At 39.3% G+C, this 24,391-nt stretch overlaps 1 protein-coding gene across 14 annotated transcripts in view; it reads right to left on the reverse strand.

Moving 5' to 3' along the window:
• Positions 1–24,391, reverse strand: part of ARHGAP12 (Rho GTPase activating protein 12) — a 145,974-nt gene that overhangs the window by 16,476 nt on the left and 105,107 nt on the right. For 6 of the 14 annotated variants that reach the window (XM_037890948.2, XM_037890951.2, XM_043541431.1 and 3 more), the window contains 5 exons: positions 18,326–18,400; positions 15,644–15,705; positions 11,451–11,532; positions 4,697–4,801; positions 3,725–3,823 (listed from right to left, as the gene is read on the reverse strand). In XM_037890948.2, the coding sequence (XP_037746876.1) occupies positions 3,725–3,823; positions 4,697–4,801; positions 11,451–11,532; positions 15,644–15,705; positions 18,326–18,400 (423 nt within the window). Of the gene's footprint in view, positions 1–3,724; positions 3,824–4,696; positions 4,802–8,506; positions 8,630–11,450; positions 11,533–15,643; positions 15,706–18,325; positions 18,401–24,391 lie in introns of all 14 variants that reach the window. The other 8 variants (XM_043541429.1, XM_043541434.1, XM_043541430.1 and 5 more) reach the window with 2 other exon arrangements.

The raw sequence follows: 24,391 nt of genomic DNA on the forward strand, positions 1-24,391 counted from the left end.
GGGAAAGAAGTCCAGGCGAGCTGACTGTATTTTAAAGAATCCTTATTGAGGTTACAGGGACAAACCATCCTGAGAGAAAGAATAGTAAATACGGCAGGCGACCAGCTTGTCTTAACAGGGAAATCCTTGCTGATCCAAAACACAAAAAAGAAGCTTACAAGAGATGGAAGATTGGACAAATGACCAGGGAAGAGTATAAAAATATTGCTCGGGCATGCAGGAGTGAAATCAGGAAGGCCAAATCACACCTGGAGGTGCAGCTAGCAAGGGATTTTAACAGTAACAAGAAGGGTTTCTTCAGGTATGTTAGCAACAAGAAGAAAGTCAAGGAAAATGTGGGCCCCTTACTGAATGAGGGAGGCAACCTAGTGACAGAGGAAAAAGCTAATGTACTCAATGCTTTTTTTGCCTCTGTCTTCACGAACAAGGTCAGCTCCCAGACTACTGCACTGGGCAGTACAGCATGGGGAGGAGGTGACTAGCCCTCTGTGAAGAAAGAAGTGGTTTGGGACTATTTAGAAAAGCTGGACGAGCACAAGTCCATGGGGCCGGATGTGCTGCACCCGAGAGTGCTAAAGGAGCTGGCAGATGTGATTGCAGAGCCATTGAAAACTCATGGCGATTGGGGGGAGGTCCCGGACGACTGGAAAAAGGCTAACATAGTGCCAATCTTTAAAAAAGGGAAGAAGGAGAATCCTGGGAACTACAGGCCAGTCAGCCTCACCTCAGTCCCTGGGAAAATCATGGAGCAGGTCCTCAAGGAATCAATTCTGAAGCACTTAGAGGAGAGGAAAGTGATCAGGAACAGTCAGCATGGATTCACCAAGGGCAAGTCATGCCTGACTAATCTAATTGGCTTCTATGAGGAGATAACTGGCTCTGTGGATGAGGGGAAACCAGTGGACGTGTTGTTCCTTGACTTTAGCAAAGCTTTTGACAGTCTTCCACAGTATTCTTGCCAGCAAATTAAAGAACTATGGGCTGGATGAATGCACTATAAGGTGGATAGAAAAATGGCTAGATTGTCAGGCTCAACGGGTAGTGAGCAATGGCTCCATGTCTAGTTGGCAGCCGGTATCAAGTGGAGTGCCCCAAGGGTCAGTCCTTGGGCCGGTTTTGTTCAATATCTTCATTAATGATCTGGAGGATGGTGTGGATTGCACCCTCAGCAAGTTTGGGAGAAGAGGTAGATACGCTGGAGGGTAGGGATAGGATACACAGGGCCCTAGACAAATTAGAGGATTGAGCCAAAAGAAATCTGACGAGGTTCAACAAGGACAACTGCAGAGTCCTGCACTTAGGACGGAAGAATCCCATGCACCGCTACAGACTAGGGACCGAATGGCTCGGCAGCAGTTCTGCAGAAAAGGACCTCGGGGTTACAGTGGACGAGAAGCTGGATATGAGTCAACAGTGTGCCCTTGTGGCCAAGAAGGCCAATGGCATTTTGGGCTATATAAGTAGGGATATTGCCAGCAGCTCAAGGGATGTGATCATTCCCCTCTATTCGACATTGGTGAGGCCTCATCTGGAGTACTGTGTCCAGTTTTGGGCCCCACACTACAAGAAGGATGTGGAAAAATTGGAAAACGTCCAGCAGAGGGCAACAAAAATGATTAGGGGACTGGTACACATGACTTATGAGGACAGGCTGAGGGAACTGGGATTGTTTAGTCTGCAGAAGAGAAGAATGAGGGGGGATTTGATAGCTGCTTTCAACTACCTGAAAGGTGGTTCCAAAGAGGACTGTTCTCAGTGGTACCAGATGACAGAACGAGGAGTAACAGTCTCAAGTTGCAGTGGGGAGGTTTAGGCTGGATATTAGAAAAAACTTTTTCACTAGGAGGGTGGTGAAGCACTGGAATGCGTTACCTAGGGAGGTGGTGGAATCTCCTTCCTTAGAAGTTCTTAAGGTCAGGCTTGACAAAGCCCTGGCTGGGATGATTTAGTTGGGGATTGGTCCTGCTTTGAGCAGGGGTTTGGACTAGATGACCTCCTGAGGTCCCTTCCAACCCTGATATTCTATGATTCTATGATAGTGACAGAACACCACACCAAAGATAATTTGATATAGTGATCTTGTCAGCCTCTGAAAGCCTAACCCTGTTTGCTAATGTCAGTGTTCTCTCAGAATGTTAAAATGAATAGCTCACTCAGATGTAATCAGTGTGGATTACTTTCTAAGATCAGGGATAAATTCCAACTAATCAGAGGGCTGTTGCCAAAGCCCCTACACCTGCAATGTGATACCTAGACAGAACACACAATTCCAGAAATATTAGCAGTTCGGTGAGGATGCTCTCGTTGGCTTTAGTGTAACACATCTCCATATTCTATCCTTCGTACTCTACTCCATGATTCCAGGAATGATGTACTTCTACTTTATAACTATCATACTAACAAGACAGTGTGGAAGTCAAGTCTAAAACAATTACAAGGCCTCACTACTTTATTTTTGAGGAAAGAGACATTTTTATTTTTAAAAAAATAATAATCAATGCTCTGGCCACATGTACAACAAACATTTATAAATCTGAGACACAGGATAGGTCAAGTGACTTGCTCAAGAAAGCAACTTGCACAGGAAGCTTGTAGTTGAGCTAGAAACTGAATCCAGGTCTTCTGAGTCCCAGTCGAGCATCCTATCCATTAGACCAGGGGTGGGCAAACTACAGCCCGCGAGCCGGATCCGGCCCCTCAGGGCTTTGGATCCGGCCCATGGGATTGCCACCCTCATGGCGCCTCGGGCCCCATTCTCCTCCGGGAAGCAGCTAGCACCATGTCCCTGCGGCCCCTGGGGAAGGTGGGGGAAGAGAGCTCCGGGCGCTGCTCTTACCAGTGGGTACCTCCTCCGAAGCTCCCATTGGCCGGGAACAGGGAACTGCAGCCAATGGGAGCCTCAGGGGAGGTACCCGCCGGTGAGGGCAAGGCGCTCAGCCCTCTGCCCCGCTGTCCCCCAGGGGCTGCAGTGCCAGCCGCTTCCTGGAGTGGAGCGGGGCCAGGGCAGGCAGGGAGCCTGTCGTAGCCCCGCCGCATGCTGCTGCCACCCTGGAGCTGCTCAAGGTAAGCAGCGCTGGGCTGGAGCTCAAACCCTTCCTGCACACAAACCCCCTGCCCTGAGCCCCCTTCTGCACCCGCACCCCTCCTGCGCCCCAACTCCCTTCTCTGAGCCCCCTGCCGCATCTCCCACCTCCCTACCCTGAGCCCCAACCCCCTGCCACATGCCACCTCCCTGCCCTGAGCCCCCTGCCACACCCCGCATCCCTCCTGCACCCCGTACCCCTTCTGCACCCCAACCTCCTTCCCTGAGCCCCCTCATACACCCCGCACCCCTCCTCTGTGCCGTTTCCTGCACACTGCACCCCCTCCCACACGCCGCACTCCCTCCTGCACTCCAATCCCCTGCCCCAGCCATGCATGCAATTTCCCCACCCAGATGTGGCCCTCGGGCCAAAAAGTTTGCCCACCCCTGCGTTAGACAATCCCTTTTCCCTTATCAGCACTAGTGCTATTACATTAGCCAGGCACCAGGGACCACTGAACTGGCTACTAAATGCCCTTTCCTCTTCCCACCTCCAATATACTCACTCTCCAAGAAGTCAAGAAATGAAAGCATGAGTGATACACTTAACACTTAAAGGGCTGGAATGATGGAGTAGGTTCACAAAATAGTTTCTAACTATGACAGCACTGAAAAAAATATCTTCAAGATTTAAGTACATACCTGATTACTGATAGTGTAAGAAAGAACTTTAAACCACTCATTAATAAAAATGTCATTATCAGATTGAATTAAGAGTTCAGTTCCTTGGCGGGTTTTCAGCTTTAAAGAAAAGAAATATTCTATTAGAACAAAATATAAATATTCGGAATAATTCAGTGTTTTAAAACCATGTTAAGTTAAACTCAACAGTTGTACATGGCCACAAATGTGCAGCACCTGCAAGTCATATGGCTATGCAAGCCTGTGTGTGTCAGACAGGATATCAAACCCTAAAATGAATCTTACCTATCCTTTATTGTGTATATATGCTGTACAGTTATTGTTTGGTTAATATAGAAATTCTGAATGCTGTAACTGTTAATGATATTTATCTGTGACCTTTGTCTTCTTGTTTTCAGACAGGAGAACAATGTGCAGCATGTCGTAGTTAACTATGCTGATAATATAAATACAAGGTACACAGCCAAGAGGTATTATCAGATGATCCAGTTCTCACAACAGAATTAAGAAATAAGACATGGGTATAACTCTGATCAGTGCTTAAAGTTATTCAAAACACACACAAAATTGAATTCTGTTTTGCAGCAAATGACAACAGTTTATTTCAAGAGATGTGTTAAAATGACAATATAGTATTCTGGTTTCAGCTAATGTTAAGTTCCTGGCTATTGCTTTCAGTTGCCATATAATGATTCAAAAATTGATTCCACTAAAAAGAACAAGTTAACCTAAATTCAAAAGCAATTATACATTATAGGCTACGTTAAAAAGGTATACAGCTTGCACTTACAGTAATGTGTACATATTTTAGAAAAACCTTTATCTTGATATTGTCCTGGGGCATGTATGCCTTTAATCTAACTGATTGGTTTTTTTGTTTGTTTTAAGTTTAGAGAAGTTTTTTTTTTCCCCGTTTGGAGTATAGTAAACCACCAAAACAAAGCCATACTTCTGAAAAGTAAATAAACTCACCTCAACAACATTCTTTTTGCTGGATTTGTCCTTTGATGCCCAGTCAATAACTGCCCCTCTGATATCCACTGTGAATTCTGGTTTAGACTGATTGACCCCAAACTTCTGAAAGGAAGAATAAATAATGATTTTCTTTGATTAGTCACCCCTAAAAAATGTATACGGTCTTGTGACCCGCATATATAATAGAGCTTAGTATTTTACAGACTACACACAGTTAACTCAAGTACAGTGTTCTGCCCAACTTCCCAACAGAAGTGGTACCATGAAAAACTAAATGTTTCCAAAGAATGGTCTGTTTTTGAGGATAGGCAAATATACAGATGATACTGATATATGCTTTAAATGAAAAAACTAACTCCAACACAGAATTTTTTAATGCAACAATTGTACAACTATAATTTGATTATAGTTTTGGGCACAGATTGTCCAAAGTTGTAAACAGGTTGGCTTTTGGTGAAGTCATTCTAGCATTTAACCAACACCTAGACACTTGGACTTAAAAAATACTAATGGCTTTACTAGACAGGCAAAAATATACCCTTGTAGAATATAGTAAAAGCTCTCCCTAGTATACTGAAGGGACATTGGTTTTTAAGGAATGTTTCATAAAACCCAATTGATTTTACAATTAAAATTTTACTTAAAACATTTTCCTGTAGTATTTGCAACACAAACACCGCTGCACTGTGCAAGTGCACAGAAACAAAGCAATTTCACTGTCTAATCTAATATTCAAACACTGAATAACCAACATAAATTGTGAAAATGGGATTTAATCCACAAGCGTCCTTCACGCAAGTGGGGAAAACCATTCACAAACTTTCTTTTCTCTCTCTTTTCCTGATATCAGCACAACCACAAGTTTCCTTGTTAAACAAGGAGTGTTGCATTGGGTTTTATGAAACAATAAAATAAAAATTAAAAACACACTGATGACGTTTTATTGTGGTACATGTCTAATGTAACAACAGTCTTAAATGGGAAGCTGAACATTCACTAGAGTTTCACCCCTTATCACTCAGTTTTTATTTCCCTTTTAAAGGGTCTGAACCTGTGGTCTTCACAAAACATAAAAGGTAATTTTGGGCCCAAAAACGAATAATCAAAATTTTAATTAGCCAAAAGGGGGAAGATTAGAAATGAAGTGGTGCTGGCATAGAAATTCAGTGCCATACCATCACTGAGACTCTCCTGGCTCCAGACTAATGACTTAAACATGTTTTGTCTTTCTATAAAGGTGAATTTAACGTCTGTGCGGAGTGCTGATTGACTGCTCTGGAGGAAAAAAATCCTCACTGTCGCCACAGAACAGGAACCCCATGGAGAGCATCAATGCAAGCGTCTCCACAGTGAATCTACCAATGTGCCTCATCTCTATTCAGGAGCAACCACCTTTAGGAGAACAATAGTTCAGTTTCCATTCCCATTTAATCTCTGTCCTCTCTGCTGAGACTGTCAGCAACGATGTTTGTTAGTGTCAGCAGTTCTGTACCATAGATACTGTCCACCACGAACAGAGCAGGAGCTTTTCAAAGGCAAACAGCAGTTGGGTAACTAATTATTTGTGGCTTTACAATCCTAGTTTATGGGAAATTTTTCAAACACTGTGGGGACAAAACAGAATCACCACTTAAAATCAAAACACTAACTCATTTAATATGCGCCTCTAAGCAGCCATCCAATGATAAGGAAAACCATTTTAAAACAGTGTTGCAGCAGTAGCCAGAGGCCTGGCTCAGGATCAGGCTCATTGAGACGGCTGCTGTACAAGCACACACAAATACAGGGTACCTGACAACCACCTCCTAGGCCAATTCAAACTATCAATTTAGAGAGATAATCTCCATATCATATTATCAGACTGTCATTCATTACCTAATACATGCTAAACTTTTTTGGCTATTATTTTTTAAAATAATTTAAATGAAGAGAGGAGGGATTTTACTCTTTATTTTCCTAACAAAAGGATAGAAGAAAAATTCTTACTGAAAAACATGTTTTTAAACATAACAGACCCAATCCTCCAGAAAGATTTTATGTTCCAATTAGAGATCGTCCTTGTAATTTTATTCTTTAATTCTCTTATATACACAGTTGCACAACACTGGTGAGTTATGGTATAGTATATAGTTTTAGTAATATAAACATATTTAAGAGATCTCAGATAATGTAGACTTTTAGTACAGGTTGACAGCTGAACATTTCAAAACAGTTTGTTGTATTTTAGTAAATCACACAACACAGATTTTCCCAGAATATTTATTAGTTTGTATAATTTGTATTATCATAGTGCCTAAGAGCCCCTATCATGGACTAGAGCTCCATTGTGCTAAGTGTTACAAACAGAACAAAAAGCTGGTTCCTGCCCGCACTGAACTTACAATAGTAGTCAGTGGACAGTGCAAAACTTTTGCTACCAAACAGTTAAGAATCAGGCTCTCACTCAGCAACTGAAAGTCTAAATTTCTTCAAGAATCAGTTCAGATTCTGAAACAATATACAAAAATCCAAACCACATACTCAGACCATGTATTCAAGAACAATGGATGGTAAATATTTATGAGCATCTGGGCCTTGTAACATTTCATGCATTCAGCAGCACATTTTGACTGACAATGGAATGGAGTTTACATTAGTTTAATTTCTCTTATTATTTTGCTAATTAAACATGCATAGATGCATTTATATTGTCCTATTGCAAACCTCACCAAAGAGATCATAATCAAAAGTGATTGCCACAAGTGAGATGTTAGCAGCCATACCAAATCTCAAGTAGCCTGACTAAATTTAAAGTTAACAGTCCCTTTCCTTTTCCTCTAAAGGCACTAAAAGGTACTTGCACAACTATGGCATCAAAATGATATTTTATTTTTTTTTTGCAACATTTCTGTCCGTCATCATCATCAAAACATACTGAAAGTAGATTTTGAAGTTTTGCATTTGAGCTTTAACACTTTTTTTTTTTTAACTGATAATTTTGCAGAACTGAAGATAGCTCAAAGGAGCCAATTACCATCCCTTACAAACAAACTTGTTACTGTTGAGCTAGCCTTTTAGCCTACAAATATTTGATTCTTTTCTGAGAATACAGCATTTCTATATTGTACCCACACTATACCAAACAAGGCTGTCTTATTGTATGTAAACTGGTATGGTGTTTTGCATCAGTTTTCTGCATGCTGTGCAGTAAGACATCCTTGACATTTTCCTCTTATTTCAGCTGCATTATATGTCCCATGATGCATAATGCGACATGTATGCAGTCATGTGATCATAAGGTATTTCATTTATAGCTATATTTGACAGATTTCAAACAGATCATTCAAATCAAATGCATATAAATATCCTCCAAACATCCTAAATTAGTTGCATTGTTAGAAAGAATTAGACATAGGCCCTAAAAGCTGTTAATATACTATATCATGCCCTCCATTAGTCAAAATACTAGTGGTTCCAGTGACTGGTACAATGTGGATTAGAATCCACTTCATTGGTACTGGAGTTATCTTTGTATTTAGTTCCATTAGGGTGATTACAGGATTACTGGAATATACCCGTTAATTTTTACCTTATACAACCTTAATGCATTTCGGAAAAAAAAAGAGAGAGAGAGAGAGACACAGACAGACAGACACACAAACCCCAGAAGATATAGAGAAAACATGAAGCGTTACATAAAATGGCATGAAAATTACTTCAACTCAGTTAGCAATTCTTGGAGAAATGAGGTGTCTTTCAAATTTATTTTAAGATACTGATAGTGAATAAAATAGTATGGTGCAAGAGGCATGTAACAAGAACACATACAGTGATAGCTGAAACAGGATCACAGTTTACATAGGTGACAGCAGGCCGACCACTGAGAGCATTTTTCCAAGAAGAAAACAGCGAGAGCAGGAGCTCAGGAATTAAGCCCCACTGGCAAAATGACTTGGTGAGAAAAAGGAAGAAAAATGATGAAGTCACAAAGCAATGCACAAGAGTAAAAGCAAACACATCAACAACTAGGTAACCACTAAACAAATATTTTTTCAACCAGATGATGGTGATATGAAACTCGGGTCTTAAATAGGATTCAAGTGAATCTTAAACATGACTGTACAACATGTGTTTAAATATTCTTATGGGTTGTTTCTGAAGGATAAGAGTTTACAAATGACTGATGAGTAATTTTTTAAATATTGTATTTTTTTCATTGCACAGGGAGAGCAGAAAATTGCATAAGTATGTCTACACAGAGATATACAGTCTTTGAAAACAGATACTCTCCCTTGATAATTTAAAAGCTAGTTTACACTGATCACACTGTAAATATCTGTCTCATTTCCAACACTGCATACCTTAAGGTGCTAAATAGAAAATATTTTACCATATAGTGGACAAGATATGTACTTATATTTAAATTAGATCAGTGGTTCCCAAACTTTAACAACCTGTGTCACAGAGTTTAAGGCCAGAGAGGACACTATATCATTGGGTCTGACCTCCTGTATCTTATAGGCCACCACACTAATCCCAACAATCAAAATTAGACCAAAGTATTACAGCCCACAGGAGACTAGCTATGTGCCACAAGCAGAGAATAGGTGCACTAGTGCAGGAAGCCCCTGGGATAGGAGGGAATAATTAAGTGAGATATACCTAGATGATCCTGGTAAGTGATCCACATGCTGCAGAGGAAGGCCAAAAAACCCCAAAGTCACTGTCAATCTGACCCCAGGGAAAATTCCTTCCTGATGCCTTATATGATCAGTTAGATCCTGAGTATGCAAGCAAGAACCATCCAGCCAAGCACCCGAGAGAGAGAGACTGTTCAGCGCCACCTCAGAGACCTGGCCCTCTCTGTCGAACCTCCAGTCGGAGGTTCTCTCAATTGATTTGGAAGATTACAGTATGCGTTATACCTTTAGCTACAGAAAACTATAAAAACGATTAGAGGGTACCAATAACAGCAATATGCTTTAAAGGGGAGGAGTCATCTTCATACATGGCAGACTGAATATCAGTTCTCATGATCATCTGTAGTGAATATGCTATGTTATAAAGCGGGGTGGTGAAATTAAGCTAATTCGATTCCAGTCAGCAATAAAAGGGAGAAAAATTAAGTTTCTATTCTTGTCGAATCTCATCACTTCACTAATACAACATTTCCCACTCCCATGCTCACCTTTCCAGGTTCTCCAATATTTCTTCAATATGCCATGTTATTAAATTTACATAAAAATCACATGCACTGCACAGAGTAATTGATTTTTTCCTTTATCATAAAATGTATTGCTTGTAGAAATATCTTCTACCCAGTATTGGATGCACAAGTCATTTAACATTTGTTTTCTTTATCCTTTTAAGTGTTTCAAGCTCACTTTCTATGCGTCCTCAACCATGCTTCCACCCCCATGCACACCCTCTCCTGTTCTTTCAATTCATTCACATTGTGTGAACATCTCCTTAGGTCACTAGGTCCACTCCCTATCATATCCCAATATGATTAACATTGCCTCATTCCTTTTACTCTTCATTTTGTTCTGCCTCACCCCTATTTTTTTTCTTTCCTTCCTGTCACCTCCTGATCCATCCTAGTAGCCTCTCTGTCCTTACCTATTCCCATTGTGCTTCCTGCAACCATCCACTCGACTGCTACAGCGCAACAGAATGGCAAAAAATGACAAGATTTCTGATCTCTGAAATGAAAATAGTCCTTCAGAAAAACTGTCAATACCAATTTGCTGCTTATACAGTGTGAAGCAGCAGAGGGTGAATCAAGTAGAAAAAAGTTCCAGAGAGTATGCTAGAGTAATAGCATATGCCAGTCAAATACAGCTGCTAGAATTGCAATCTGTTTATCTATTCATTAGTCTTCAAATAGGACTACATACTTAATATAAGAACTTCACTAATCTTGTACAAAATCGAATATTGAAAGAAAATGGATAGCAAGACATTTCTGAGATGTAACTGGATATATACATAATCACTGAAACAGTAACTGCTGTTCAATGTGGGATGGATATAAATTTGAAGAACTTTCAGTCGAAGGATACCCTTAAACACTGCCTTTTGTCTATCGGACATACTGCATGTGAAAAACATTTCTTTCAACATGCAGCATAAAACAAAATTCAATAAAGCATGGATTGTAACATGACAAAAGCTCAGAAGTTCTGCCTTCTCCCCTATCCCTTAGATTGATTCGCAAACACCAGGAGCATAATCTATGAAGTACATAATGGCTGATTCAGTTCTTCCAGTGTAATAATTTTAGCTTTACAGTGTTTCCTTTATTATTTAATTTTATGTATTTATTTCAAACTTACCTCAAAGTGTGAAAAATATCTTCAAGCTACTAACTAATCCATGAACCAAAACACACACACAAAACAGACCCAATTCAGAAATGCATGGTGAGAAACAAATCAAGGACAAATTTGGTCTGGAGCATCTTCTGCAACCTGCTATCTTTTGATTCAATTCTGACAAATTTGAAGACAACCAAAAACCCTTTATGAGTTTCTAAATTAGTGCTGATAAGAATGAATCACAAGATTTTCTGTAACACGGAAAAGAGTATATTTGGTTTTCTTCTTACCCATCATCATAATTGACTGCTACACTACACTATTTTCCTTGTTTTGTCATTTTTTGAATCATGTAAGTACCTTTTTATATAGATTCTACAGATAATTGCTAGAATTTATTGTGCTTAATCTGTTCCACATTTAAATAAAGCAAAAAGATAGCCTGAAGTACTTACCCAACCAGTTCCAGTTCCTTGGGTTTTAGTAAACAACAGCGATGAACCCTGTAATACTGCCCATGACGACATCCAGTTCTTTCTGCAATTAAAATACTGACATTTATATTTGTTTTCAAATAAAATTAAACTACCTTACATTGTCCATCACTGCTAGAATGCTGATCTCTGTGTTAGCACAATTAACTACATATATACTCATTAGTGATATTAGTAAGTCTTTTGATTGCTACTATTATATTTGTGATGGGGAACTTATGTTAATAGCCCCAAGCTGGCCATCAAAGTCTAAACCAAATAGAGCTATTTAGTAGTGAAAGCCACCAGTTTCACTAGAAGAAACACAGTGTATAATTATGACCTCAAAGATGCTAATTTAGCCTGCCCAAACTGCAGGGTATTAAATAGGTTATGTCAAAGCATTGCATAATCATGAGACTGACTGATCATGGTACCTCATACCTACACAGGATGTAAGTGTACCACATTTGACAGAATACACTGATTTGTATTTGGATTGAAAGAATATTTGTTGCATGTTTACAATGCAGAAAAGTACAAGTCCATTACTATTTCTGAACACCTATTCCCTTGAGATAAAAAAAAAAAAATCTTGAGTAGCCATGTCTTCTAGTCTTATTGCCTAAGTATGAAATAATAATAAATAGCTTAGCAAAATAGACAGGGTGGCCATACTGCTGCTTTTTAAGCAGAAGTCCATAAACCTAAATGGCTATACTAAACTTACCTGCATAATTTTTAAGGGCTTGTTTGGAACAAAAAATTTAATACTGCATGTGAATTTACGCAAGACACTAACAAACATTCAGAACACTCCACATTTTAAATTAGACTAAAGGAAAAGTAGACCTGAGTTAAGTAGAAAGTATTTTTACATTCATGCAACATTTAAAATAAAAAAAGGTAGAATTCCAAAAGTTGTCTCATAACATCAGACTGTCCACACTACAACCTGTATATTTATTCCTATTTATAATTTAAGTGGCCATCTATGGCACTAAGCAAAGGGTCAGAGAAATCAGAGATGAAGATCATCACCGAGGCCAGAGGTAAGATTGAGCCAATACTCTGTGGTATATCATACTGACAATGCTTTCGTGTCCAACTGGTTTCTGAAACATTTCAGCTTTCATTTTTTTTAAAAAAAGTTTAGTTTATAACTCTTACATCTGAAAAGAGAATACTTTGAATGTGAACACTGCAGTCTTACTGATGCCACACATGGATAAATTATCATTCTAAGTAACGTGAACTGCCTCACTCCTTTCAACTCCAACAGTTAACTGTTTCACAGCTTTTCAGTTTCATCCAACAGTAATACATACCCCAACTTCAGACTAGCACTCCAACATAAAACTTTAGCCGATTGACCTCATATGCCTTCACATCAATTATATCAGCACATGCTGAATCACTTAAGGTTTGGTTTTAGAGTGCAAGTTTGATGAAGTTGGGTACCTATTGCTTTTGAATATCTGTTGGAGATGGAAATGAAAACCTTATGGAGTACTGGAGTGAGTTACTGACTGTTGTAGGCAATAAGAAAGTGGAAAGGAATGCACAGGTCTTTCCTTTTAAGATATTTCCATGTCTTTAAGGTTTTGGGTGGATGCTGTCGCAATCTTCACCGTCACAACACATAGTCTTTGTTTGTTAATTTCCTAGATATTTTTTAATGCATTTTTGATGTACCTCAGTGAATAGCACCAGAGCCAGGGAGAACAAGAGCTGTACCTGCCTGGAAATCAGAGGGAGAAACTGACCTTTGGAAGACCTCCTCCTATGTTGACCCTCCTGAAAATTGTGAGAAACTGTGATGTGCCTCAATAAATTCTTTGTCTCTAAGATTTTATCACCATTTTAAAAGTTACTGAGACTAAGTACACCAAAAGCAGCCCTCTGTTTTGCAGTAACAGCATAACCTGTCAGCTTGAGGGAACTTTAGTAAAGGAGTCGCTTTCCAACACACTCCATGTGGACTTCTAGAACTTGGATACAGCCAGATACAGTTGCAGCACTAGGGTGCATGTACTTGTATTACACCAGCAGATATGTCTATTGCTCTCCCCATTCCCTGATGGAATGAAGCATACTTCTCGAACTTTAAATATGCCAGTGCAGGACAGTTGCAAGAGTGATGGCCACCATGCTGGCCAACACAAAGGATTAAACCAGCGACCTCCACAGCTAAAAGCCTTTACAACTTATCCTAAAGAGTCAGGCTCTCAAGCTGTCACAAACGTGCATCCTCTATGGATTTGGCACAAAACGTGACAACACACTGACCAGTGAGTTACACAAGCAAAATGTATGATAAATGACTGAAACATGTATTTTATGATTCACACCATAATTTACAGATCATCATAATTTAAAAAAGGTTTTGTACTTAAAGTGATCTATTCACTGTGTGAGTCACACGTAACCATACTAACCTCTCCCAGATCAGCAGCAGGATTTGAACCTCTTGACCTTCAGATCCCTTACTACTAGAGCTAAGGAATAACTGCTAATGCCTCCATAGACCTGCTATTGGAGGAGGACTTAACACTTTCCCAATGGGTTACACAACTGTACTAGTCAGCAGTAAATGGTTAATGATCAGGAAGCATGGATTCTATCCCTAGCTCTGGGAAAGGAGTCTGGTGTTATAGTGGTTAGAGATAAAATAGCCAAAACAGGGTTAGTCACTTTGAAAGTCAGCATACTACAGTGGATAAGATTGGGGTTTTTCAGAGATCTAAGTTTTGTATTGGCAATGATATTGTATAAATGCGCTAATTTAATTGAACAAATTAGGGTGGGTGAATTTTGGCAGCTCTTCATTAACTGTTCTAGGTTGGGGTTGAGAATTGTTGTCAATAAGGGTAGTGAATTGCATGGAAATTTAAACAGCATTTAAAAAAGGGGGAGATTTGAAGTCCTAGACTTCTTTCCCACCTCAGGAAGCTTTCCTCTAGGCTTCAGAGGGTATTTGGTGAAGGAGACACTGTGATAGTGTTTGCACAATGATGATTTGTTCTTAAATTAGTCTTGGTGCACATTTTCCATTATGGCTAAAAATTATAAAATGCTCTCTGGATTAACACTACTAACGTGAAACTGATATTTGAGGAATCAGTATGAGGCACCACGATGTACACAAAGGAGAAGATCCCAGAGTGCTCTAGATTTCTTGCAAAAGGGGTACAAAGAAAAGTGAGACAATCTAGTTGGGAAAACAATTGCGAAAAGTAGTAATAATCTAACTTATTCTTTTTGAATGAATTCATTTTTCAAACCATTTTTCAAACCATTTAACCCTTTATTTTTACAACCTAGTGCAACCTCAACTATAGTGCAGTTATAGCACAGCATCAAAATACACCTCACACCAATCTCTTTGAAAGTTTTTTTTCCAAAGAGCAAACAAAAGATGAAAGTGATAGTCAAACTTTCATCCACAAAAGAAATAAGAATACAGACCAGAACATTTCCTCTCCTATGAGGTATAGTGCTAGACAAGATTAGCTAGAGGCAACAACTGAAGCTTCTCTCCCCTCCAAGGAATACAACTACTCTTGGAATACAGGAGAAGAATTAGTACAGTGTTGTCTAAAATTTAAAATTAGCTTTGTTATGAAAGTCACACTTCAGTTCTATAAAGGAAGACTTGTTTGAAGGGAAAACGAAAAGAACAAAGTTCTAATTACATTGCTAATGCCATACACGATTAATACCTTTCATCATCATATTCTTTACCAATCAGTTTAATTGGTATTTGGAAATGACCAATTTGGATAATTACAACAAAAACTAATTAGGTGAATCTGTGGATTGAGTAATAATTGCTATAGCCTCACAATATCGCACCCAAATGGAGTATGAATGAGCACTTTCAACTAAAGCAGGATGATATCCAGAGACCTGACATACCATAGTCAGAAGTCCAGGATCTTTAGTCCACATTTTTAGCTTTGGGGTAGGGAAACTGTTGTCCCAAAGAGAAACTGAGGCAAATTCACACAGAAGTGTTACAAATTCTATCCCGAATAAAGAGGTTATAAAAAAAACTGATTAAAAGTCCTACTATGAAAATCCTAATATTTGCTATTGCATATTTACTTTGATAAACAGCAATACACAGAACTAGAATATGAGGACCAAGGAGATATAATTAAGTGTAAACTTACCGGACTTTTTTTCCATTTTCTGTAATTTTTGTTACGTTTAATAATCCATACTTCTCTTGACCCTGTAGGAAGACCGACATTAGACAAAGACGACGACATTACATTTATGAACATGGGCCTCTATGTTCCTATTTATCAGTAGGATACGCCTTTGGTAATAAGAAATATTTTCACTGATATGACACTTGCAGAAATTGAATTATGTTTAAATATATGCATAGTGATGAAAACATGACGACAATGGAAGGTTCATCATTACTATTCAATAAGTGGGAAGCTGACCCTATTCAGGGCCCCATGTACTCTGTTGCAAACTAATTTCTTTGACAGTTTGAGGCAGCAGACTGGAAATTCTGTGGCAGCTTCAGTTTGAATTAAGGTTTGTAAATGAAGGTAGTTCAACACATTGATGACATACTGTACGTCCTCTCTTAAAATGACTGGGCTAATTAAAGACAAATCAGCCTTAACTTTGAATTCTATCAGTTAAGAAGAAGCTTGAAGTTATTTTAGAACTGCGTTTTTTTTAAAACATACTTTGCAGACTCAGTAAAAAATGTTCTCACTCATATGTTTAATTTAGCTTAAACATTGGAAGTGAAACATTGCTTTGATGTCTTGTGTATTATTCCCCACCATGAAGGGCATAAAGATTAAAACTACAATCTGCTTTGCTATGCTTTGTCAATTGAAGAAATTAATTGGTCAGCATCTGCGTAAATTTGTAGATCTCTTAATGGCTGATTAACCACCCCACACAGCAAAAGAAGTGGTATGCAGGTGCCATGGGGTTAAGTATTTTCCGATGTTATGCAACATTAAGAACATATACAGGCATATTTATCAAATTCTCAGATAAAAAGGAAACTTTATACTTGTACTGTTTCAGATTTGCAGAATGAAGTAATAAATATAAATTCTGCTACTTCTTGCTTTGTTATATGCAGTTTAGTTGTAGTCATGTCAGTTCCAGATATTAGAGACAAAAGGTGGGTGAGGTAATGTATTTTATTGGAGCCACTTCTGTTGGTGAAAGAGATGATGTTTTGAAACACACAGAGCAATTTTTCAAATCTGGGAAAGGTACTCCTAGTGTCAAAGCAAAACGCAAGGTGCAGCATAAGAAGTTAGCACATATTGTAAGGGACCATTCAAGGCAGAGTGGCCTGTTAACACCGCTGCAGTCATAGTACAAAAAAAGAGGGTGTTAGTGGGTTACGGATCATTATAATAAGCCATAAATCCAGTGTTTCTGTTCAATTCATGATTTTTCGTGCCTAGCAGAGTAATGAATTTAAGCTCCCATGCTCATCTCTTGAAAGTGTTGTGTAGGTTTCCTTTGAAGATGAAAACTGATAGGTCAGATATACAGAGATTGCTTTGTGAAAAGTATTCATCCACAGGTGACAGGGTGTTTTTGTCCTTTATCATTTTCCTGTGAGAGTTCATTTGAGAACACAGCGATTGTCTGGTTTCACCCCCCAGTTATTTGGGCATTTACTGCACTAGATGAGATAAAATCCAGATACTTCATATACCATATACCAGCTGTTCTCAATCAGGGGTACGTGTACCTCTGGGACTACACAGAGGTCTTCCAGGGGGTATGTCAACTCATCTAGATATTTCCCTAATTTTACAACAAGCTACATAAAAAGCACTAGAGAAGTCAGTACAAACTAAAATTTTATACAATGACTTGTTTATACTCCTCTATATACCATACATTGAAATGTAAGTACAATATTTATATTCCAATTGATTTATTTTATTATATGGTAAAAATGTGAAAGCAAGCAATTTTTCAGTAATAGTTTTGTATTTTTATGTATATTTTGTAAGCAAGTAGTTTTTAAGTGAGATGAAACTTGGGGTACACAAGATATATCAGACTCCTGCAAGACTCCTACAGTACTTCGGAAAGGTTGAGAACCACTGCCATATACCACATGCCATGATAGGATCCACCTATCTTGAAAAATGTGTTGCTGGACCTTAAAAGTTGCACAGGTCACCACATAAAACTAGCGAAGCTCAAGCTTTCCTCCCAAAAGCTGAGCTATTGCTAGAGCAGAATGCACACTACTGACTTTCATTAGGTTCCCATAATTTCAGTCTCTCTTTAGCAAGACACCAGTGGTAGCAGGAAGCTCAGAAATAAGTTGTAATTAACTATTACACTTTACTAACAATAGGAAGTGCTTCATGGCTTTGACCTGTCAAACTGCCAGCTGAACAAAAATAGTGGAGATTTCCCTTTGAGATGCTAAATAACTTGCCATAAACTATTTATTCCACAAGCAAGTCCTAACTAAATACTTTGAAAAAAAATTTAAGACATTAAAGAAAAGCTTCCTATCCCTACAGGGACATTGTGAAGATATTATTGTTTGTGTAACATGTAAGCATGTTACAATCTCAAATAATAGGCATATGAGATACTGAATCCTATTCTAAGAAAAAAATCAATCTTTTCTTTTCTCACATTACTGGATAGAATCTAAATCCTAATGCGAGTCCTTTTTAAATGTAATTTCAGAAGCAGATGCAAGCCAACAGAGAGAAAATCCTGAGACACCTTTACTTTGTTTAAGAGCATAAGCAGACTTGCTGTCTTAAACTATCTAGTGCACCTGTTGCCTGGCATCTACATGTCTATGATGAGACAACCTGCATACTGACTGTGGCTTGGTGCTTTGGCGAGGAAGGAGAGGACTCATTTTCCGGACAGTTGGATTTTGAAGCAGCTGGATATTCCTACAAGAAAAATAGATGATGCAAACAGTTATTCTCTTTCCTACAATAATATTCTTCATACTATCAATCCTGGAAAGAAAAAACACAAGTCATTTTACAGTCTCAGTCCTGGACTACGGATTGTTTTTTGAAGCATAAATAGAATACTAATTGTTAACCTAGCAGGAGCTCCTGCAAGATTTACAGAATCCAAACGAACAGAGTTAATGTGGACATGTTCACTGAAAAGGAACAGTAACCCCATCTTCACTATTAGTTTACAATGCTGCATCTTAATATAAGCAGAATTTTTGTATGGTATTATTTTAAAAATTCACCTGTTTTGTCAAAAGATAAATCATGTTCTGGATACTAATGTGTTCTGGGTACGGGGGGAATACCTAGCATTAGGCAAGAAATGTTCAGAGGAAATATGCCTGTGCTTGGTTGGTAACTGTACAAATACAAAATTACTTTAACATGTGGATAATTATTACATAGATTTTGCTAAATATTCTGAAGTAATTTTAGTTAAATTTCTTGTAATCATCAGTGACTAGAAGTTTCTGAAAAAAGTGCAAGACAATCAGGTTTATTGAATTAGGATTAATTGTGCCTTAAAAAGGGAAGTGCTAAATCTCCAACTGAAAAGAAAGTCATCCAAAACAAAAGAAAAAATACTTAAGTGTTTTCTCTGAAGCTGTTTATGATCATTCTGCATTTGAAAAGTTCTGTGCAATTCTCCCCTACAGGTCTTCAGTGGGGCTATTTCATAAGAGACACTGTTTGATTTTACCTGTTACTGATGGAAATTCTCTTTCTTGTTCACTTTCCCAGGTACTTCTCCAAAGGTTTGACCAAAACCAGATTAGTAAACTGTCTCACTGCACAATATTAAAGCATTAATTTTTCTAAGGGCATGCGTAACACTCGCTGTAGCTCACGAAAGCTCATGCTCAAATAAACTGGTTAGTCTCTAAGGTGCCACAAGTACTCCTTTTCTTTTTACTCATGATATAAATGTTTGAAATCTACCCGCGAGTCTAACTATAGTAGTAGCACACTAGCTTTTTTACAATCATGGTCACGAAGAGCATTAGAGTTGTAGAAAAGAATCTGAATAATAAAATTCAAGTTTCCTGATTTTACTTCACTTCTAAGGAAAGACACAAAAATCTCCTCTGATTGTCACACAGAAGCGTAAATGTGGACAAATACATACAAACACCATAGTGTGTATTGCCTGCTGCTGCTAGGCACTGAGCAGGTACTGATTGACATTGCTGAGTTATAAATTGTGAAGTGAACTTTTGTAGCCCACTTGGTGACCTATACTGCTGCTGCTGCCACCCACTTCAAGTGCTCCTTTGACTTCAGAGAAAAAGTAGTAATTTCGTTTTTTTCCCAGAAATTATTTCCTAGAAGTTAGATGTGTTTCAACAAACACTGATCTGTATTACTATCTGCACCTACCAAGCTAAGTGCATTTTAGATTGGGGATATAATTTTTCCCTTTATTTTCCGTTAGTGCTATGAAATTTTAGGTGGCCTTTTTTTAAAATTTAAACAGGAAAACTCCAATGCATCTGATCATGGGCCACCCCTCAACATCCCATTCCATCCAAGCCAATGAAATGCCACGATGGTCATCCATCCACCCTCCAGTGGGTACCTCAATGATCTGAACAACGGTTGTGATATTTTCGAATTCCACTTTCCATTCAAGGTTAGGTTTTTGCTACTCTCTATATTTTCATCTTTCCTCAGAACATTTACACATTAGCATAGAGACTGCAGTTTTTGTAGAGCAGTTGCAAGTGCATACTGCCTCACCAGAGCATGTAGTAGGCTCTTACAGCCAGCCATAAGAGCTCACTAGGTGAAAAGAAATTAAACTATTACTCTGAATATGCAATGCCTTGAAATGCCTAAAGCAGTGGCTGTATCACCTGTCAGGGATGGTCCAGATAATACTTAGTCCTACCATGAGTGCAGGGGACTGGACTAGATGACCTCTAGGTCTTGAGGTCCCTTCCAGTCTTATGATTCTATGACCAACCATTTCCTAGCTTGTTTTGAAAGGATAGGTATGGGGAAAAAGGAGGAGGTGTGGCACTGTACATCAAGAACATATACACTTGCTCCGAGGTCTAGAAGAAAGTGAGCAAACAGACCTACTGAGAGTTTCTGGGTGAGGATAAAAGGCAAAAGAATAGTAGCGATGTTATGGTGGGGGGGGATCTATTGTAGACCACCAAATGAGGAAGAGGAAGTGGATCAGTCATTCTACAAGCAGGTAACAATTCTATTATTATTATTATTCTATTTCATTCTATTAGCTAACACATGAGCTAGTATTAATGTGGATTTTAACTTCCCTGATATCTGTTGGAAGACTATTACAGCACAACTTAATATGTCCTGCAAATTCTTAGCATGTGTAAGGGACAACCTTCTGATTCAGAAAGTTGAGGAAACAAGAAGCAGGTCATCCATTTGGTTTTGACCAACGGGAAGGTGGTTGGGAACTTGGGAGGAAGTGACCATGATCTTACAGAATTCAAGATCCTATGGAAAGGAGGACATGAGAACAGCAAAACAAGGACATTAGACTTCAAGAAGGTGGATTTTAACCAACTCAGAGAAATAGTAGACAAGGTCCCATGGAAAGATCAATTAGGATGAAAAGGAGTTTAAGGAGGCTGTCAGTTCCTAAAAGATGTGATACTAGAGGCTCAAGCTATTCTGACGCACAGGAAATGTAAGAAGAGCCACAGGAGGCCATGTGGCTGCACAACGATCTTTTTAGCTACCTAAAAATCAAAAGGGATACATACAGGAAATGAAAGGAGAGGCATGTCACCAAGGAAGTATATACAGGAATGGTGCAAGCATGGAGGGACAAAAATCAGGAAAGCCAAGGCAAACAATGAGTTACAGCTGGCAAGGAATGTTAAAGACAACAAGAAGGGGTTCATCAAACATGTCAGACAAAAGGGAAAGGTCAAGGATGGTGTGGGTCAGCTGCTCAATGAAGAAGGTGAACTGGTAACAGATGACGTTAGAAAGGCAGAGGTGCTCAATGCCTACTTTGCTTCAGTCTTCTCACAAAAAAACAACATGTGACCATACAACTAGCAAAGTTACCATAGACAATAAAGGGGAAGGGATGCAAATCAGGATAAGTAAAGAACGCATTAGAGATTTTCTGACCAATCTGAATTAATTCAAATCAACAGGGCCCGATACTATTCACCTGAGGGTACTAAAGGAATTAGCTGAAGAAATTTCGGAGACACTGGCAATAATATTTGCGAACTCATGGATGACAGAAGAGGTCCCGGAAGACTGGAGAAGGGCTAATATAGTGCTCATCTTTAGAAAGGGGAGAAAGGAGGAGCTGGGGAACTATAGACCAGTCAGCCTGACTTCAATATATGGGAAGCAACTAGAGCAATGTATAAAACATTCAATTTGCAAATACCTGGAGAATGACCTGGTAACAACTAGCAACCAGCGTGGTTTTACCAAGAAAAAACCATGCCAAACCAGCTTGATTTTTTCCTTTGAAAGGGTAACTGATTTGGTGGATAGCCGGAATGCAGTGGACATAATATACCTGGACTTCAGCAAGGCTTTTGACACAGTGCCACATGACATTCTAGTAAGTAAGCTGGAGAAATGCAGGCTTAGTGGAACTACCATTAGGTGGATGAAAAATTGGCTAAACAATATATAGAAAAAGTAACTATTAATGGAATGATGTCAGATTGGAGGGAGGTCTCAAGTGGGGTTCCACAGAGATCTGTTCTGGGTCTGGTGTTATTTAACATCTTTATTAATGACCTGGTTGTAGGAAGAGAGCATGCTGATCAAATTTGCAGAGGATACAAAGCTGGTGGGGGGAGGAGGGATTGCCAACATTCTGGAGGATAGAATTAAGATTCAGAGGAATCTTTATAAATTGGAGAACTGGGCTACAGACAACAAATTGAAATTCAACAAAGACAAATATAAAGTGCTACACTTAGAGAAGAAAAAACAAATGCAAATACAGAATGGGAGATAACTGGAGTGGCAGCAGCCCTGCTGAAAAGGATCTGGGAGTTGTGATGGATCACAACCTCAACAAGACACGAACATGATGCTGATGGAAAGAAGGAAGGAAGAAAGAGAGAGAGAGAGAGAGAGAAAGAGAGACAACTTTAGAATGCATTAACAGAGGTATACCTTGCAAGTCATGGGAGCTGATAGTACACTGCTCTACCTGGTGCTGGTTAGGCCTTAACTGGAGCACTGTGTCCAGTTTTGCTCACCAATGTACAGAAAGGATGTGGAGAAACTGGAAAGAATCCAGAAGTGAGCAAAGATGATCAAAGCCATATGAGCAAAGGCTGAAGGAACTGGATATATTTAGTATGGAAAAGAGGAGATTGAAATGTGCCATGATAGTAGTCTTCAAATACTTGAAAGGCTGCCATAAAAAAGATGGAGAAAAGTTGTTCTCCCTTGCCACAGAGGGCAAGACAAGTTCAAACTACAGCATAGCAAAGTTAGATTAAATCTCAGGACAAACTTAACTCTAAGAACAGTAGGACAATGGAACAGACTGTCTAGGGAGGTTGTGGAAGCTCCGTTGATGAAGGTTTTCAAAAAAGAGGCTGGATAGCCATCTGTCTTGGATGGCTTAGACACAACAAATCCTGCATCTTGGCAGGGGGTTAGACAAGATGCATTCCATTCTAACCCAATGATTCTATAAACATTTGTACTAGTTGCCTTTAAAGTCAGCGCAAGGTCTTTGTATTTGTGCAGCTGGATTTGAGTTAATCTACAACAATCTCTCCAATGTGAACAAGCTGCTGCGTTACTTCTTTACTGGCTCACGCTGTTTCACCTAGTTCCACTCTACAAAATAGCGCCCAACTCTCTGTTTGGTGCTATGAGATAGGTGCATCAGGGACCAGAGAATATAAAGGTACAACCATAGGCATAAGGCAGGCTGAGTATGTATGTGCCAAAATGGCAAAACACCACCACTGGTGTGTGCATGGCAAAACCAATTTATAAAACATTTGCTCAGTCTTCCTCAGTTAGTATAGACACACCCAAGGACAAACCAGTGATAACAAGAAACCTTACTCCACGCGAGGAGTCTTTGGTGAAAAACAAGGCCTACAAAATTAAGCCTAGAACCAACAGAGCCCATTAAATACATGTCAGTAGTCCTGATTTGGCTGGACCATCCCTGAGTTTTGAAATTAGACCAAGAACAGGATTTAATGATGTGGGCTCTTCCATAGGCTAAGATAAGCATCTAAAGGTAAGTCTGCACTGCAATAAAAAGCCCATGGCACTGAGTCTCAGAGCCTGGGTTCGTTGACTTGGGCTTAGGCTGCGGGGCAAAAAATTACAGCGTAGACATTCAGGCTTGGGCTGGAGCCCAGGCACTGGGGGACCCTCCGGGTTCCAGAGCCCAGGGTCCAGCCTAAGCCCAATATCTACACTCAATATGTAGCCCTACAGTCCAAGCCCAAGTCAGATAACCTGGACCAGCTGAGGCTGTGCTGCAGGTCTTTTATTGCAGTATAGACGTACCTTAAGTGTCTGAATGCTTTAAGAAGCCATAAGTCATTGAATATATGATTCATCAGAATGCATACACCCCCAAACTTCCATAGCCCCCAGGCCCCAGCTTAGGTGAAGAATGATCTCAACATTGGCAAGTATGTAACTGGTGACACACTGTCAAGAACATGGCAATATAATGGACTACTACAGCTCTTTGGACAGAGTCCTCACATCAGAGTAGAGAACTGCCACTTCCAGAAAAGCAAAGATTAAGAGATTCAGTCTAGTAGAACATAGTGAACAATCACCTCTGTAGCACTTTTCATCCATCAACCACAAAAGGCTTTCCAGGGGAAGATAAGCACTTGTGCTCAATATGTGTGTGGAAACTGACACAGTGCCACAGAACCAGTGTGGTGCTCTATCTATTGGACCACACCT

Source organism: Chelonia mydas, chromosome 2, assembly GCF_015237465.2.
Source record: "Chelonia mydas isolate rCheMyd1 chromosome 2, rCheMyd1.pri.v2, whole genome shotgun sequence".
Taxonomy (NCBI): Eukaryota; Metazoa; Chordata; order Testudines; family Cheloniidae; genus Chelonia; species Chelonia mydas.